The sequence below is a fragment of the Drosophila nasuta genome, chromosome 2R (assembly GCF_023558535.2).
Source record: "Drosophila nasuta strain 15112-1781.00 chromosome 2R, ASM2355853v1, whole genome shotgun sequence".
Classification (NCBI taxonomy): domain Eukaryota; kingdom Metazoa; phylum Arthropoda; class Insecta; order Diptera; family Drosophilidae; genus Drosophila; species Drosophila nasuta.
This window is the reverse complement of record NC_083456.1, coordinates 12,817,656-12,837,894: the sequence shown is the minus strand read 5'-3', so window position 1 is coordinate 12,837,894 and position 20,239 is coordinate 12,817,656. Positions and strand designations below refer to the sequence as shown.

Genomic DNA, 20,239 nt, shown 5'->3' with positions numbered 1-20,239 from the left:
TCAACAAAAGGCAATGCGAGAAAACGAGAAATATTTGTACTTATTTGCTTATTTACTTAAAATAAAATTGTTTGCTGGGTGTGTCCGCTAAATGGCCACTGTCCGTCATCCCATTGTACACAGCTTGGGCGTGTGGTTGTTGTTGTTGTCATTGCTGCTGCTGATTGATTCTGCGACTGAGGTCACTTGAACGTGATTAATTGCTTATAGCGGTGTCACAGCTCATAGCGAGGGCTGCGCACAAAGTTCTGGCAGCATCAGCAACTCATTTGCCTATCAGATTGATATAAGACGCGATCACGGTGCGTACGTGTTTCCTGTTTTGCAAAACCAGGCAGTTGGCTGCTTGACTTGACAGTTGGCAATTGCCAATTGGCAGTGGGGCGTGCCAAGCGCGATTGGTGTCTGGTTGACATGGCCTAAGGCAATGGCAATGTTCGAGACTCAAGTGCGTTCGGTATGCACTGCACCCAAACGCAGTGTCTGGGGTAATAATTTTTATATGCAACTCTGTTTTTACGGCATTTTCAAATGCAGACGGCATTAAGAGTCGTAGAAGTAGTAAAAAGCTAAATACAAACATGCATATACCATATATATTTTTTCCTTTATTATTAATCACAATTTCAAGTGACTTTCCTCGAAGAGCGTTTTTTTACGCCACTTTAAGTGCCTTTTTATTAAACATTGCGGCATTTAATTGATTTGTAATAGACTTCAACTCTGCCTATCAATTTCCTTCTCTTTCTAGTGCTGTGTTATGCAAAAGGTGTGTCAGGCTAACGGAAATCCAAAGCACAACGTCATGCATAATTCATAACGAAAAATTGCAGTCAATTTCTTTTTTTTTTTATTTCTGTTCATGTAGTATTTTGAAATTAATAAAAAGGGAAATAAATGATATGCGTAAGTTGCCCTTTACAGCTGCTGGCTTTTAGTCTTTGTCATTTACTGCAAATCTTTGCTTAATCATCGACTAACAATTGCCTTTAATTGTCCGGCATTTAGCATTGGTAATTGCCCTGAATTGTGATTCAGAATCTCGACTCTCGAAATCTTATCTTACATTTAAATGGCGTGGAGAATGCATTAAACGCTCTATCTGAGATCTTGATGAGCATTCAATAAACAGGAAATGACTGGACAAAGCGCTGACTGACCTTCAAGTCTGTTGCCCCCAAGGGATGAATAAGAAAAGAGAACAGAGAAAAAAAGAGAAAAAGAGAGCGCTACCAACTGTTGTAGGTGTGATCTATTCTGACTCATCTGCAAACTTTCCCCCTTATGACTGCGTCGACTGGGACAAATCAATTAATATCTAATTGTTAGCTATTAACTAGCCTAATGATTGTGTGCCCCAACCATGCTCGATTTTCCCACAGCAGCAGCAGCAGCAGCGGCAGCAACAACATTTCCGCCCAGGCGACTTTGTTGCTAAAGCCAAAGCTAAAGCTGATTAAGCGGCAGAGCGACAAAAACTGTGAACGAAAAAAAAAGAAGGAAAAACTTACCATTTCCTGCCGCAAAGGCGGCGATGCGCTCCCTAACTGAACGTCTGGGCTCGTCGTGTTGGTTGCTGGTGTTGCAGCTGTTCGGTTGCAGCATATGCTGCATCGCAGCAGTTGCTGGCGCAGTTGAGTCATGGCTAGGACTACGCTTCACCATTGTCGTTTTGATCACAGTCTTAAGGCGGCTGGGCGTGGTCGGACGTGCTGCTATGCTGGGCTTAGGTGTTGTTGCTGTTGGTGTTGTTGCTGTTGGTGGCGTCGGCGTCGACAACATCGATGTCGCTGTCAATGTTGGTTTATCGCTGCACAGCACTTCTGTGGCAGCACCCACCAACTCTTCTGCTGTTGCCGTTGCCGCTGCCAGTGTCAACCCACACTCGCTGGCTGTCGCTGTTGCGGCAATGTTCGTTGTTGTTGCCGCTGTCGTAATTGTCATTTTATTCTGCGACGACTTCGGTGAATCAATTTTCGAGTTTGTATTTGTGTTTGTGTTTACGTTTGCGTTTGAGTTTGTGTTGTTCGTTTGGGGCTCGGCGTCGTCGGGTAATTTACAATAATTACAGCGCGGCTTATTGTAGTTACTTTTGTTGTTGTTGCTGCTGCAGTTGCTGTGGTTGCTCTTGGTGTTGCTTAGTGTATTTTCCTTATTGCTATGTTGCTGTTGTTGCTGTTGCAAGCTATTGCTAAGTCTTTGGATTGGTTGTTGCTGCTGCTGTTGCTCATTGCCACTCTGCTGGCTGTTTGTGACAGCGCAAGTTTTGCTTTGAGTTGCAGTTGCTGCTGCTAGTTCACTGCTGTTACGCTTGTTGCTGTTGCTGCTGCTGCTGTTGCTGCTGCCTTTGTTGTCCTGCCGCCATTGTTCAGGCACATTTCGTTGATTCATTAATATCAGCGCCACATTTCCGTCGTTGCCGCCTGAGATCTCTGCGATATCATTTGCCTCATCATCATCAACGGCATCATCATAATCATTGCAATCGTAATCACTGTCGCAATCTTGGCGTCGCTTGTTGCTAAAGTTGCTGTTGCTACTGTTGCTCTTGTTGTTGCTCTTGTTGTTGGCGCGTGGCACATCATCAATATATGTAAAATCGTTATCAACGAATATATTCCGAGCATGCAGCGTATTGGCCGTCGACTTGTATTTCGGCTGCTTCAATGTGTAGCGCCTGCGCTGTGGACAACAGCAGAACTTGATGATGGTGCTCGGCGATGTTGGCGATAGCGATGTTGGCAGCGTCGGCGTCGGCGGCGTTGCAATGTCAGCCCATTTCTCTATCAATGCCAGCTCGCGAGCATTGGACATTGTTGTATGGCCATGGAGTGTGATTCTGTAAACAAAAACAGCGAACAGAACAAGAAACTCAAATTAATTGCAAAACATCAAAGGAAAGTGCTAAGGAGAGCGAGAGAGAGAGAAGGCAAGGTGTCAAAGGGGTGGTAACAAAAATCAATTAACCACATTTTTCAACGCATCTCAGCTTTTCACCTAAAGTTTCCTCATTCCTGCGCCGACGCTGTTGACGTTGAAAACCAATTCGCTGCGCACATCAGCTGCTCTGGCACAGCAGCGCCATCTGTGCGTCATGGTTGCTGCCTCAAAGTTGGTGCTGTCGTCTAGACAGCAACTGTTGCTGTTGCCAACATGTTTTAATTGCAAACTGCTTTTTGCGCAACACTTTCGAATGGGGGCTTAGAAGTGACCGCCAAACGCGACGGCGACTGCAACTGCAACTGCGAATGTGTTGCCAGCCGGCAGCAGACCCAGTCTGGATGCAACAGCAACCAGCGTATTGGTGGCTGGCAACTTGGCTGCCTGCCACATGTCGATGCATGATTAACTGCCGCGTTAAACTGCCTGCGGCATCGGCCTGCATCCATTTAATTGCATTCGCTGCGGCTGCCACTGCAGCAACTATTTGCCCGCAGGGCAACAGCAACATCAACAACAACAGCAGCAGGTAGCAATGCCATTGCCTACTGCCCCAACCACGCCCCATTCAAGAGGTTCGAAACTTGACTAGCTGCTAAACTACCCTTGGGGTTGACGTTGACCTTTTGTGCCGCCCCAAAAGCTTTTCATCGTTGTGAAAGTCTCCACAAATTCCTTTCACCACATACAAAAAAGCTGCTTCTATTGTGACTCGAGCGAGTGTGTGATGTGGTGTGTTATGTTGTGCGGTGTGTGTGTGTGTGTGTGCCACGCCTGTTGTCAAATGTTTGACAAATTAATTTCAATTGTTTAATGCACTCGGCTTATCTTTCACTTTATCGATTGGTCGGCCGACAGTGAAAATAAATTAACAATAAATAATTTTAATTATTTCATGAAGATGTCAAATTACACACACCCACGCAAAGAGGCGAAAGCCTTTAATGCCGCCAAAAGCCGCACAACAAAAGCAACAACAACAACAACAACAACAACCGTTTGCCATGTGTGTGCCAGGCCCAGGGCCGAAGTCGAAGTCGAAGCTGAATCCGAGCTCAAGTCATAGTCATAGTTGTAGTTAGATGGAGACGGAGTCGTCCACTTGGACCCGTGCCCCTATCTTGCAACGCGCTCTGCGCGATCTTTGCCACCAACTGCCAGCTATTTTTTTTTTTTTTTTTTGCTTTTGAGGCTTTGCACAGCTGCAAACACAGCGCACTCTTTGTATTTATTATTATTTCTTTTGCCTTTTTTTTCTTCACTTATTTATTAAACTTTTGCCAAGGCTTTTAGCTGTTAGCTTTTAGCCAGCCTATGGAAACAGCTCGGACAGCTCTAATAGGATTTTGTTAAGTTCGCTCAGCTCAGCTGTTGATGGCAATACCATAAATACAATGAGCTTAAAGCCACTCTCTAACGCCTTCTCTCTGCCTCTCGATCCATCCATCTCTGCATTTCGCCTTAGGCACTTTTCTTGTTTGCTTTTGTGTGACGCCCTATTTATCGTGTATATATGTTGAGGGGGCTATTTGGGGCTCATATTACATCGAACATACATTTCGACAGCCTTTAAAAAAAAAAAAAAAACAAAACTAAGAAGCTGCCAACAGAAATGCTACCAACGATTTGTCAATAATTTTCTGTGGCATTTAATGACAGGGCGAACATAGCCGAAAAGTGATTATAATCAAATGAGAACGCCGAAAGAAATTAAATATGATCGACTGCCGAATATTGTGTTTTAACTATAATTCAAGGTTGGGAATTTATTGTACACTATCATATATAACAGACTAATAAATAAGATTACTTTGAGAACTAATAATAATATAAATTTATAGATATTTTAGATTCATGACTAGCTCAATTGATTTATATTCAAAGTTCCAGATAAAATTAAACCACATATCGGTATCTGCCGCTTCATTATTGGTACGAAACAACACAGCCTTCGGCACAATTAAAACGCCGAATTTTTACCAATTATAGAGCTGTCTTAGCAGTGGCATCAATTGACTTTGTTTCTCGATTTCAACTTTGATTTATGTTATTTTTGTGTTCCCGAAAAAAATCACAACATTCGGACTACTAATATACCCCTTTATGGCGCATATGAACAACATAATAAAATGCAGAAAAAAACAAACATAAAACAGCCTCAAAATATGCCGCAGCTGAAACCATTAAAAAACTGGCAACTTGCCTCCTTTTCCACCACATACAATGCCGAATATATATATTTAATAACATAAATCCAAATACGGCATATAATCGTGTGCTTATGCATGATATTGTGATTTATGGGCTCCAGCTCGGATGTTGTTGTCATAAGGAGCAGACAATTAATATTGAAAAGCTACTAAATCCAGACTTACGCATAAATTAAAAACTTAAGTAGGTTGCCAAAGATGTTGTTGCTGTAGCTGTTGATGTTGCTGTTGCTGTTATTGCTACTGCTGTTGTTTTGTGCTATTTGTATGAGCAATAAATGCATGTAACAGCAGCGACAAAAACTGACAGCAATGAGGGAAGAGTTGCGGAGAGGGAGGGGGAGGAGAGGGAAGGGGAGACAAGCACCCTTCTCATGCATGCTTAACTCGTAATTTATGGCATCGCTTGAAGCTCGACAAAAACATTTTTGCACATTTGCAATGCATTTCAATGCGTTTGACATCGTAAATACATATTTGTCAATGCATTTCGAGTCGAGTATAAAAATAACCAAGTAAATAATCGCATATATAACACATGTTTGTATATTTGTTCGATTATATGGCTGGATGATTGAGCGCATGCGTGGCACGTACCGAGAGAGTACAGAGGCTATATAACAACTACTATATAGTAGCTGCGATGAGGTTGTTTATGAAGTCTAGACGCCCGATTTGGCATAGCTATAATTAGCATATACCATTTGGATTTATGGCAAAATGCTGCTCCAAGTCTCCAAATAGACATAGCAGAGTAACGGTAGCTTAAGTTCTATGAACTCTGGAACTCGCAGGCAGAAACTGTCCGACTAGACAGTCTGTCAGTCAGTCAGAGCTTAGGCTAATTGAGGCACTGCGATGTCGTTGGCAGCCGCTTAATGTCAGCCAGTCCGTCACTTTGGCGGGGCCATCGATCAATCAAGCAATCAATAAGTCAATCATATGCCTGAGCAACTCGAACAAAGCGCATACAAATTGATGCAATGTTCGGCGCGTTGAGTTTTAAATGCATTACAAACTGCAGCAGAGTTTGGAGAGTTTCGCTTTTTTAATGCCAGAAAAGAAAATATTATATATAGATACATACATATACATATATTTCCAATACGCATTCGATTCGTTCGCTCTGAGGAAAACTTTTTCCAACCTCGGGCATTGGCAATCAAAGCGACAGACATTAACGCTCCGACATCGACATCGACTTCGACTCCATCTCCGGCTTTGCAGTTGCATTCAAAATGTTGTTGGCCACGTACGTTGGCCTGTTAATGCTGCCCATTAACCTGCTGACCCCGTGGAATTGACTGGCTGCTGCCGTTGCTGCTTTGCTGCATTGCTGCATTGCGTGGCACCAGCTGGTAATGACTCTCTTTCTCTTTCGCTGGCGCGCTCTCGGTTCACGCAAAAATGCGCAGAAGCCAAACACTTTGCTGGCACCTCACCTGGCCTTTTAAAGCAAGTTCGAGTATTGGCCCAGTCTAGAGCCTACTTGCTGTACTCGAATTTGTTGCCAATTTGTTGCGCCACAAACAGCGGTTGCTGTTGTTGTTGCTGTTTCGGTTTTTTGGTAGTCGCCCAATTAATTTCCGCATTTCCCATACAAACTTGGCAATTAATTTTTTCCTGCTGCAGTTTGCATTTCTTCAACCTTGTTGTCTGACCTTTTGGCTCAAGTGATTCACGCCAACGCCATCCGCCAACCAGCGAACCAGCGAACAACGACAAGCAAACAACTGACATCCTCCATCCTCCAGCACGTCATCGTCATCGTCATCGTGGTCGTCGTCGTCGTCGTCTTTGTCAGCGACAGCATCACTTTGGCTCCTAACGAGAATGGCCCAGGCTCTCTAAGTCGGCAATTAATCAAAGCGCCTTTGGCCACAGACAAATCCTTTTGTAAGCTCGCAAAGCACTCGCATGCTCGCCAACAACTGACAACGCAAATGGCCAAAATGACAGCGGACAGCAGACCGCGATCTGCGAACCTCGTCCGCATCATGAGTCAGCCAATGCGCACAACGGTAACATTAACATGCGTTTTAGCTTTTTTTTTTTTGTTCGTTTTGGGCGGCCAGCTTTAGCTTCCTTCACTTCCATTCAAATGTCAAAGGCCAAGCGAACAGTCAGAGTTTGAACAAATTGAAATTAACTTGGAAAATCACGGCCCACATAAGTGACGTTTTTCTAGCTAAATCAGGCAAACAAACATGCTCTCGACAATCAATTCAGTTATCAGACGCGGTTAATTGCAAATCCCGTTCAAAGACAGAGAACTGCATTGTATTGATTACCACAAATCATGGCACAACTGTAGCACTCAATAGTCAGGGACAAGGACAAGGACGCATTGTGCAAATAATAAAGCTCGAAACCACAACAAATACTTTGACGGCATTACTCGTAGTGTTTGACGCTTTTCGATAGCCACTCAACGGCCAGCCGATTAGTGGAGCTAGAGCCAGTGCCGAGGAGTGAGTGCTTCACCTGCAGCTGTTTGAATTGAGTTTCAATTGTTTCGCGCAGCCAAACAGTCAGGCAGCCAGGCAAGCCGGCTGGCCTGACAGCCAAATGCGTGGTCGTGGCTATTGGCAAAGGCCAAGTTAATGAAAATATCATTACAGTTTAGCCCAGAGCGTAACAATAAATTTTGTCTACAGCCAAAACAAAACAAGTAAGAAAGCTACAGTTGAGTATGTTCGGCTGCGAGATACCCGCTACCTGTTCTTATTATTCTTAAAATATACTGAATTTATATACTGAAAAGATACTGAATTATATTAAAATAAACTAGATATATGAAATTTTGAATAGATACAGTATTATTCACAGAATATACCAAATATACCGAAAATTATACTAAAGGATATACTTGGTATATTAATACACTACTACACTTATTTGTATATATACTTTGTGGAGTCGGTAACGCTGTCTATTTCTTCTATCTTCTTCGTTATAATACCCTTCTCCCTATGGGTAGAGGGTATAAAAAGGCGCGATTACAGCTCACAGCTCACAGTTTGCGCGTGTCCCACTCAGTTTATTGACTCATGAAATATGAGCACTTCTTAGGGTGTGTACTCTCTGTGTTTGAGTTGACGTTGCGATTGCCATTGCGATTGCTAGTCGGCGAGAGATTGAGATTGAAATTGAGGCATGGCACTCAGTGGTCTGTCTCTCTCTCTCTCTTCGGAGGTGCGTGCTAAGCTCGCATTACTCATGACAAAACGCTCAGCTCAACTCAAATTCTGCGCGTGCTTCACCAAATTCGAAGATTAAGCGCAAAAGTGCGCAATCTTCGAGCTGCTGCTGTCAATTTGACAAATGCCCAGAGCTCAGCGATTGTGACAGTTTTAGTGAATTCGTAATTAAGCATGGGCACACATGCATAAATACGAGAGTGTACTCGCCAGTCAGTGAGTGTGATGTTGTATTTGACAAAAGACAAAAAACAAAACACAAATTCAAAACATCGTGCCACATTTTGTCCGACTTCGTCGCTGCCTCTTTTGCCACAACATGGGATGACAAATTGCTCACATCACATCACTGACTCTGCCTGTGTCTCTGCCTTGCATGCCATTTGCGCATTTTAAATCGCTGCTTGCTGCCTGTTGCTTGCTGACTGCTGACTACCAGCGAAGGTAATTAAAATAATGCAGAAAAAGGTGTCAAGGACTTGCGACGTCAAGTGAATTTTAAATTGTAACAAATGGACAGCTTGTGGATAGTCTAAAGCTGTGAGGGCGTATATTTTGCATATTGCCTGTCAGTTTGCGAAAACAATGAGATATTGATAGCAGATACGAACGAGTTGGCGCGCAGTGCGTATACGTATTATTTATTAACTTCAGCTCACGTGTAAGCCCGACCCATACCTTAAAAACTTGTTGCGAATTTGTTATACAACTGCGCGGCGATATAATCTAGCTGATATGGATTTGTTGATAACCAACCATGTGTGTTTACATTGGGATTATGTGTGATTATCTTTCGAGCTGAATCAATGCAAATTTTTGGTGAAAATTTGTTATATTGTCAGTGATTCATCAAAGCGCGATATTGTCATCGCTTCACACTTCGAATGCGTAATACGAGATTATAATCTATAACACTATTCAAATTATTGCAAAGTTGTGACAATGTCCAATCAAGATATTACTTTAAAACACTTATAATATAAGCTCACTTTACGTACACGCATGATGATCAAATTCCGAATTTAATACCAGCAGTAATTCAACAAACATGTTCAAATTTCGTCTAATTTATGGCGGCTTTAAAGTCAAGTGTTAGTCATACATTGCGTATGCGCAACATTCTCGAATCGTAGCTTAAATTCCCCTTTTGCAGTGACATCATATTAGCACGTTCGCCTTAACTTCTACTCCTCTATAAGTATTTATACTCACATTTACCGACACACGCGTATATTAAACACGTATCTTGATACTTCATCTTGGCAAAAAAAAAGCAGTTCAACAAATTTGCATAATTTACCTGTAAAGAAAACAAGAGAAACATAAATTATTTTTGGGGTACTGTTTTTGTATTTCGTATTTTATATATAGCGTACGTATTTAAAACTATAGCCACACCTTGTGCAATAAATTGTAGACATTTCGCTGCCACACACATAGTAATTAAATGCAATAAAAAAATGATATAAATTTTTATCGATTAAATACGACGGCTTGCGAAATCTTCGTCGCGTCCAGTCGCGTCTCTCGCTCGTTTTTTCGAAGACGTGTGCACTGCCGGCAACTTCATTGACAAATAAATTGAAATTTCGTTTCCCCCAAAAAAAAAATGCACGCCCTGTAGGCAGAAAAAAATGCGGCAACAACATGCTCATAACTCGACATTGGCTTCCTGCACACAATATGCAACATTTTGCTGCACGTCCGGATGTTTACAACAAAATAAACAACAGGGCGATCGCGTGAACGAATGGATACACTCATGTTCATGCTCATGATTTGACTGCGCATTCAAAGTCGATACTCGTAACTTGTTACAGTTTTGTTTAAGATTTTTTTGTTGCTTTTTTTTGCTGCTGCCGCGCTCTTTGTGATCACTCTGATCAAAGTCACATGGAAATTTATTATATAAGCCCGTTAACAAACAAAACCCCATCAATAATTGGGCTCAATCAATCAGTCTGTAAATGATTTGATCAATTTCAATTGAAATCGATGCAGCTCCACAGCCAGCTGCTAATCTGCCAGTTGACCCAGTTGACTCTCGCAAGATCCATATGCAATGCACGTAGTATAATAAGTATTTTGTAGTATCGATCGATCGATCGCCCGATCGATCTATCTATTTCGAAGATAAAAGGCATTTTCTCAAGCAACGTGTGTGTTTGCAGGTGAATGCACTCACGATTCGTATACGTTTTTTTTTTCACTTCTTATTTTGTTTACTAATGAATAGCACAATGGCATACCGCAAGTGCGTTGAGAGATCCGTTTGAAGAGCTTTGCTTGTAATTGTTCTCTAAACGATGATTGGGGCGAGGCCTTGTCGTCTGCGGTTACGCCATGTGGCTTTTGGGTCGTCATAATGAGGTGCCAAAGGTAAATAAAGCTGCACACACTGCACACGCTCTCTATCTCTCTCTTTCTCTACGATATTTCTGGCTCGCCACAAATTTGTTTTCCCGGTTCTCTAATGAGCTTTACAGCTGAAAAATCTCAGAGGCACATGCTTTAGGTAATTAGTTTACTGGTACCTTGGATCGTTAATTTAACTCTCTCTCTAGCTGATCTGAGCTCTTTTTAATTAGATTTCCGTGTGTTCTTCTCCCTCCTCTTTCTCTCTCTCTTTGTGAAGACAAACACAGCTGCCATTGGAGCTGACAATTGTTTAGAAATTGCTGGCCCCAAAAAGAAACACATATTTCAATAAATACTCGTTTAGAAAAAGAAACGAGAAGATGAGAAAACCATTTGGCATGACTGCAGATTGGGGACGCATCATTCGAAACCCAATTTGTTTGTTTGTTTTCATTCGTTTTTTGGACAAAAGCGCAGCACATTGCTGATAGAATTGTAACAACTGTCGTCGCATAAATAAAGATATTTTGATTTATGCTCGCAACGATGATTACGAAATTGCTGTTAGAGAACTCTTGAGAGAGGGAAATGAACGAACGAGCGAACGAAAGAACGATCAACGACGATCTTCCAACTGGTTGCCAACAGAGATGCCGTGCTGCATGGATTTGCATGTCTAGTGCCAATAATTCTAAGGTGTGCACTTCGATGATATTTGAAGTGGTTGGCGGTGCGCCGAGATGTCGACGTTTGATATGGCGCGAGGCTATTGCGAATACTTTTGTGCATCGCCAGTCGCCAATCGGCAATCGGCAATCGGTAAACGGCAATCTGTGGGCCCATCCATCGATGAGAATGTGCGTGGAATTGTAAGTTTTCTGCAATTGCAATTAAAAGCAAGCAGCTGCAATCTTTTGAGCATGGCTTTTGTGCATGTAAGCGGCGCTTTTTAAACTCTCTTTGCCTTATCAAGCAGCAAGTTGTTGTTGTCGTTGTTGTTGTTGTTGCTGTTGTAGTGTTGTGATTGCGATTGTTGTTATTGCAGATGCAAGAGTCGATTGGCACGCCGGCACGCAAATAACCAACGCACGCCCAGTTTTAGTCGCCGTCTGAGTCTCAATCCCATTCCCAGTTCCCAATACATGTGAGAATCATTGTGACTCACAGACATACAGACACTGAGCCAACAGACAAAAGCCTCCTCATTAGGCGTCGTAGTCTGTAACATTATCTTTGCTCTTGCTCTCTCGCAGCAGCAGTTCAAGACTCAAGAGTGTGAGTGTCTAGGTCTGGGGCTCGTTTCAATTTCAGCGTTGGCGTTGAAAGCGCGACGAGCACTCCTCTTTAAGTAAGTACATAGTTATAGTCATTGCAGGAGCAGGCAGACATTATCATCATCACCAGCATCGCATCATCATCATCATCATTAACTTCAACTTCGCTCATGAAGCGAATTATGCCATTTGCGTAAATTATTGTCAAGTGCCCCGACATGCTAAATCATAGATAGATAACCATCATCAAGCAGAGCTTAAGTTGCTTTTCACGCCAATCACGCCAGCTGTGGGTAGTGAAAACAAAAGTTCAGCTGACCCACAAAACACACAAAAAACAAAAGTTCATATTCAATGGCCTATTAAAATATAATACTTTATTCGAATAACTTGTGCCAGTTTTGTTGTTGTTGGCCAAAGAACGGCAACTTTCTTATTAAGAATTATATATATGCACTCATAATGAAAAGCCATAAAAAATGATACTTATATGAGGTCCAGCAACCCCTTTTTTCTGGAGTTGCTGCAGTAAAAATAAAAATATAAAAAAAAGTAACGACTGCCGCTGTCTTCTCCAAAATTGACCCAGAAATGGGAATGGGAATCGCTGTTGCTGCCGCAGTTGCAGTTCGCAGTTTTGCTGTTACGCGGAAGTTCTCTTGGTCCATGTGGAGCCTTTCGTCGCGTATAAATAAATTTAATGACTCAATTTGTAATGAAAAATGTGGCTGGGTCTTAACCCACAGCTTGTTTGCTCTGCTCTGCTCTGCTCTCTGGACTCTCTTGGCTGAGCTCGCCATAATTTTGCTTAAATTGCTGCCATCGGCATCGCCTCCAAAAATAATATCGACTTTCTGTTTGGTTTTAATCAAAAGACCATTCACCACAATGTAAATTCTTTGCAGTTAATTTTACATAAATTGCACAATTTAGGGATCCTTTGCGCTTTGTTCTTCTCGCTAAGGATTCCAAATGCGTTCATAATTTGCAAATAAATGCGATGTGTTTGACATCATCAAAAAAACATTCGACTTGAAAACAGGTTTGCTTTGTTTTTATTTCGCTTTTGTTTATCGCATACAAATTTTTATTTGCCATACAACAAAATTCACTTAATTGCAAATTGTGTTACAAGCAGCAACAACAACAATCGCATTGATAACCACATTCTTTTTAGACTGCTTTTATTTTTATGGGGCGGAGTAAAATGGCAAAAATAAAATACCAACAACAACAAGCTAAAAAAGTGTCAATAGGCCACAGCGCATAAATTTTACTAATTAACATTTATTGTTTGCCGATTGTACAACAACAACAACAACAACAGGCTACAAGCTATAAAAACAGTATTCAATTTGTATGTCATAAAGTTTTATGAGTTTGCAATTTTTCAATTGTTGAAAGATTGCATGTAAATAGTTTTTCGAAACATTAGGCAATCGATTTATGCATGAATCTTGTTAGCGAATGTTTGACTGTGGAATTTGAGTACTAGGAAACGAACGCAAGATGGCGCCACTAATGATTTCCCTGTGTTCGACTACATAAAATAGTTGATTAATAAATGCCTTAATAGTTATGCAAAATTTAATTTTAAAATTTTACAAATATAATTTGATAATTCATGCTATTTTCATCAACTATTTTACATAGCTGTTTAATATTTTTAAAGTATTAAAATACCTCAAATAAATTTGCTAATTCATATCTCTTAAAAGTTGCCTCGTTCTTCTCGCATTTTCAAATGGTGCAAAGTCTGAAATCTGTTTCTAAGCATTCATGGCATTCCTTCTCGTCTAGTTGATAAGCTGCTTGGTCCATTCGCATTGTAATCAGCACTCAATGATTGCTCGAGTGTCTGGCAGTAAATGAAGACTGGCGACTGGTAATTAACCCAGTGCATTATTGACCGTAACTCTATACAAATGCAACAGCAGTAAAAGCAACAATTTCATATAACGCACACACACAATTTAAAGTTATTTAAAAGCGGAGTATGACAACGGCTGAGGATCAAATTGATATGATTGGAGGCAATGACAACGCATTGCGTGTTGTGTTGTGGGTTTGTCTTTGTCTTTGCAATGGTTATTATTTTATTATTATTGTGGCTGCTTTCGTTGTTGTTGCTGTGTAAACAAACTAATTAAAACTGACACTGACAGCTGATGACAATTTACGCAGCTGCCGCTTCAGAAAGGGAGACACAGAGAGTGTCTCTTTTTACATTCGAGCTAAGCTCCCAATGAGCTGCGCCTTGTGAGTTTCTCCACAAGAATTTATGGTGACTGCGTCGCCCCACTCCCTCCCCCCTCTCGGGTTTGTCTCCAATAAAATGTCGCTGCAATGCATTTGTTCAATTGAAATGTTGCACGCGTAATTGCGAAAATAAGAAAAACTTCAGCTGCACTTCAAAGTAGGCATAACAATCGAGGCAAAGGAGTTCCAACAGCAAAAGCAACAGATGAAATTTTAAATAGAAATGCAATTCAAAAGACGATCAGTTAAATTAGCGGCAACTGTGCGCGGCATACAAATTGATGAGGCGCATTGGCAACATGTTGCCAACAGCTGTTGTTGGCAACACATGTTGCACACATTGCGTCTAGCTAGCATGAGAGGAAGGAGTACACTATAGAGTCGTATATGACTAGCTGTTAGAACAAACATGTTGTTATATTGCCCGTAATATAAATGGCCCCAAAACTGCGACAGAGAGTATCTGCTATCGGCGACACACCTTTTGAGCAACTCTCGACTCTCTCGAGGCGACTTTGACGACAGTCAGTCTGGCAAAACATGCGAAACGTGGGCAAATAATTATATGTGTGTATGCCAAGAGACAGAAAGAGAGACCCACTTGGCATTGCTGCTGCTGTAGTTGCTGTTGCTGTTGCTGTAGTTGCTGTAATTGTTGTCTATTTGGTGTTGGCTTTTAGCGTAAATGCAAAAAAAGTAACAAAATGAAAACAACAACAGCGAATGCGAGAGAGGTAAACAAAGCGCATGTTTAACTTGAAATTGTTACACATTTTTGTAGCAGCAACAATTGTTGTTGTTGCTGCTGCAAGCGAGCAACCGTCCAGTGACAATCATAATTTTTCATAACTCAACCGGTTTTTTCGGCGGAGCCTGACTGACGTTTTATGCTTTGCTTGTTTTGTGCTAGCGGCAGTTTTTAGCTTTTATATGCCAACATTTTCTGACTGTATGAGAGTGTAACTGTGAGTGTGTGTTTGAGGCTGCACATGCGCACAAGTGTCGTCGGTGTTGGCGTCTGTGTCCGCATCAACTACAGCTACTTACATGAAAACCGCTAAGCGGCAAGAGGCAAGCGGAGTGCGAGTGCTCGATGTCGTGCTCATTGCACAAAAGAATTATGTGGCATGTGCTCGCTCCGTAATTACCTGTGGGCACACACACGCATTCAATACCCACACACACACACATACACATACTTGTTGTGTGTGTGTTTTTTGGGCTCGATCGCGTTATTAGCCGCATTTTTATTTCATGTTGCTGCTGCTGCTGCCGCAATGAAGGCCCTTGTCTCAAGGTACAAGTATTTTTGTTGTTCATTAAAACATGTTGTTTGCATAATATTTGTTATTTTTGTTTAGGATGGATTTGTTTTCTGTTTTGTTTTTTTTTTTCTGACTGTCAAGGTGAAGCTGAGAGCTTTTTTAAGCAGCATTTGACTTGATTCCCTTAAATAAATGTCTTTGGTATTTGCTCGCTTTGCTTTTCTTCGACCGACATCTGTGAAATGTATACGACAGTCGAGCAGTCAAGCAGTCTATAATTTTCAAACGTTCAAGTGCCCATCAGACAGCCATTTTTCGTGGCTCGCTGCTTGTGAAAGGAAGTCGCCAGTGAACAGCGAACAGCGAACAGCGGACAACAACTGTCTGTGTATTGCCAAAAAGGCCAAAAGGAACTTGGCCAGGTCTGGAAGACAACAAAACATGAAAAACTATTGCAGCTGCAATTACTCGCACTTCAAAATGCCAACATTTTGCACAAAGAGAATTTTTTTCGACATGTTTGTTTTTACTCCCCCTCCTTACCCCCTTGGAAAAGGTAGCTGCAAAATGTGGCAACATCAATCATTTCGAAAATTTCTGCATTTGCATTTGCAGCAATACGGTAGTCAAGACAACAATAACAACGTGAACGAGAGAGACAAAGAGATGCAGATAGAGTGAGAGAAATAAGACATAAATTAGCTGCAGGGTTTGTGTTAAGTTTTTTGTTTAATGTTGCTGCCCTCCCCTTTGCAGCCAAATGAGGGTGGCAAGTGCAAGGCAAGTGTTCTCTTTGGAAGCCATAAACAAGAACTTGGCATGCCTCAGTGCACACTTAAAGCGAGCTATAAGAGACCAGTCCCAGGTTTGTTTTATTGCCATGACTCACACTCACTTCCCCTATGTCAAAAGCCCAGCATTGTCATTTAGCTACTCGTCACAGTTGCTCAATATATTTTTGCTGCTGTTGTTGTTGCTCCTGCCTTTAAGGTGTTTTCCACTCACCCACACACACTCACAGACACACTCGGTTTTTATGACAAGCCTAGTCGTCGATCCCATTGACCACATCCGCTGCTTATTTGGTGAGTCATTCTCTGTCTTTGGACTGCCAAGTTTTTAGTTGTGGCTCTCTTGCGAAAATTTGCATTTGGCATTTAGCTAAATAGACTCGTAAAAATCTTTCATGGGGGTCAAGGCCTCAAAATACTCGCAAATCGTTTCCATGTGAGAAATACTTCTATAACATTCCATTTGCAGCTCTAATGTACCTTGTTTTCTTTGTTGTAGTTTTTATTATCACTTTCTCAGTTACTTTCGTTGCAACTCGATAAGAAATACGAGCCATTAGCGCTTGTTATTATTCTTGTTGTTGTTACCTGATAAAGCAAACAAAGGTGACTAAAAACTGTGGCCAATGACCATTGAAAACAAATCGAAACTTGCATACTCTTCTAGAACCCAATTTATTATATTTACAGGTGAAGAAAGCAGTGCTCATCAGTTGTCTAAATTGCAAAATATATTTTTAAGCTCTTATTCTTGTCCATCAACTGTCTACGAATTATAGAAGATTTCTTTAGTTCATCGATGACAGAGTTGTCTATCCATTTACATAAATCACAACGAATTATAAATGCATTCTGAATATTTAGAACTCAAATTGCTTTGCCACCTCTTCAAAAACACAAGAGTTGTCGATCATTTTGATAATCCCACAAAAGAGTTTCGTATTCGAATAGAGAAGTTCATCATGATCAATAAATCAGAATGATACCCATTCTAGTCCCCGCCGTGAAGAGCCTTTTCTTGTTATTGCTTCATTGGAAAAGCTGCTGACATAACATTTCGCATAGCCATGATTTATGCAAAAACCAAATGCGTACAAACGGACAGGCTTATCTCAATGAGCTGTTGCTTTTGCTGCCGCTGCTGTTGCTGCTGATGCCGGCCATCGGGCCAAGCACGCAGCCAAGAGTTTTGGCTTTGCTCAGATGCGTGCTGCAACAGCAACAGCAATAACAGCAACAACGACAACAACATCGAAGACATAGCAGCGATATTGATAGGCGCAATTAATTATACTCGCCTCACACTGACAGTAAGCGTTTTGCTTTGGTCGCACCGTGCCGCGTCTGCCCTCACATTGTTGCACCTCCCTCCCCTCCTCATCCCCCTCTTCACCTCACCCAACACCTAGTGTGTGTGTGTGGATCGGACGTCGTCGCACGTATCAATGACCAAATGACATATTAGCCTTCGTCTTAGTGTAAAAAGCCGCGATAACTTTGGCAGACGCACACGCAACGCGCTCGCCGCCAACAGCAACCGCAACAACAACAACAACAACAACAGCAACAGCAACAACTATAAAAGCGTCTGCGACGTTGGTAACAACAACAATGTCTCTTAGAACTGGGCGGTCAGCTAATCGTTTATTGAACCCGTCTGACAAAAATGCGCATACGCAACGTGCACCATGCAGCGCAGCTGTTTTGTTGCCTGCTCTTTTCGGTGCATTTCCAACTGTGTCGCACCGCTGGCCCGCTGCTTGCGTTGAGTGCTCCAAATTACTACCAAATGGTAACCCGGAACCCCACGGGGCGGCTCTGATTAGCAGCCGAATATGGTCTAGGAATGTGCTATGTGTAGTAGTAGTAAATGAGAGTGTGTGTCTCTCTATGCTTATATGCTTATGGTTATTATGAGTAGGCAGTTTGATGTGCACGTTTTGAAATATGAACAGCTAAGTGAGTCTAGAAAAGGGTTCAGCTGCAGCAGGCCACTGTCAATGGCGCCTTCCCATGAACTTCGGCCACGTCAAGAGAGCGTCAGCAACTCCCACGCTATAAAGTAGCTCGTTTAGTGCATTTGTCACGTCTTTGTTCAGGTTGGGTTTTTTCATTGTCCTCCTTCCAGATTCCACATATATATAATATTTATGAGCGCGAAGCGTGTTGCAGCTGCTTAGAATAATAGAGTAATGCACTTCCTCACTTGTAACACTAATCAGCAAATGCCTCGAATGTTATCTGGCCATAGAGATGCGCTTCCTCCTTTAATCATGCTGCCGAAGATGTTGAAATTGTAGGCAATTCAATTCAGTTATTGCATTTCCTGGCTCATAAACGAATGTTATTGCAAATTGTCAGTTACTACTGTGTAATCAGGCACAACAACAATAGCATCGGGCACTCAATGCAATGCCACAGAGCTCAAAGCTTCTCCAGAGCCCTCTCAACTGATTTGCTAAACAATTACGAGTACGATGAGTACGCTGAGTACGAGTACGAGTTCGAGTTCGAGTTCGCTCTCTGGCAAAAGCGGCAAATAGGCTGTACAAGCACTTAAGATAAAAATCTTAATAGAATTGCAAGGCGCATTGCAATACAAATACAAATACAAATACGAATACAACGCAGAGAATAGTTGCACAAATAAAAGCAATGGAGTTGAGTTGAGTTGGGGAGGGGAGGGGGGAACCTAATGATATTTATCAGCGATTTATACAATTTCCATGGGGGGCATCATCATATTTACAAGTTAATATTTGCGCTAACAAGATTTGCCTTTGCCACAATCCAAGCACAAAAGCCGGTGATCAGAGAGCCAGCCAATGGCTCTCGCTATAGACTGCATTCAAGTCTAGCCTGGAATCCCACACACAAAAGGATCGGGGAATCGCAAATCGGGCAAGAGCGAGACCGAGAGCCAGAGCGACATGAGTAGACAAGCAAAATGCTTGTTAAAGCACAAAACATGCAGATTTCATTAAAGATATCGAAAAGTCGCTGGAACTGCAGTTGAAGGGCTCCACTTTGCATGCAACAGCAACAGCAGCAGCAGCAGCAATGTTGCTGTTGGAGTGCGGCTGTTGTTGTGGTGCTATATGTGTTCCTTGACCATTTTATTTGCTGTTCTTGATGCGTAAATGAAGCACCAGAGCTTCGCCATCTAATGGAGTACAAGGCACGATTGTCAGTGTGACTGCAACTTTGGCTGTAGCCTAATAGTTACAGTAATAAAATGGCAATTAAGTGTATTTATGGTCAGCACGATGGCTTCGTTGTTTTGGTCCATTGCCGCTGGATATCCTTTTATGCGTGCCAGCAATAAAAAGACTTGTTTACCCATGTACCAACAACTTCATAGAGAGGCAGACAGATAGAGAGACACCTCGAGTCCTATATAGTATACATATATATTTTTTAGGGCTTGTGTGTCTGGGCGATAGCTTGTTTATGTTTATTGTATGCATAAGTTTGTGCTATTTTATAGTTTTATAGCTTACACATGTCCAATGCCCTGGCCGTCGCTCGTAGGTGGGCAGGCGTTGCCCAGTTTACGTTTATTGATTTTAAGTGTGAGTTTATGTTCTCGACTTGGCCAGAGATGGACTCAGATTGCAGACAGACAACAGCATTTCAATTCGTTCTGCATGTCAAGTTCATAAGCAGCGCGCCTCACACAATTAACATAACCGAGGGCTGCAGAGACTCCAGAGCTGCAGAGCTGGATGCCCTGCTGTGCCTTGTAATGGCAAATGGCCCAAAGAGGCATCAGATGCGGACTTTCATTCGTTGTTTTTTTTTTTGTATTTTTTTGGTAGGCATCACAAAAGCGGCGTTAAGATTAACGCAAATCAAAGCAACAGGCGGGCATATTTAGACGTGCGTTCTGCTTTAATCAGAAAACAAGAGCGACACTAGGGTTTACGACTTAAAGCAGCTGCT

General features: G+C 41.9%; 1 protein-coding gene across 2 annotated transcripts in view; it reads right to left on the bottom strand.

Moving 5' to 3' along the window:
* The window catches only part of LOC132783926 (rho GTPase-activating protein 7), a 96,012-nt gene that overhangs the window by 39,841 nt on the left and 35,932 nt on the right, over window positions 1–20,239 (bottom strand). For both annotated transcript variants that reach the window (XM_060789238.1, XM_060789239.1), the window contains exon 4: window positions 1,512–2,839. In XM_060789238.1, the coding sequence (XP_060645221.1) occupies window positions 1,512–2,814 (1,303 nt within the window). In that variant the 5' untranslated portion in view covers window positions 2,815–2,839. The remainder of the gene's footprint in view (window positions 1–1,511; window positions 2,840–20,239) is intronic.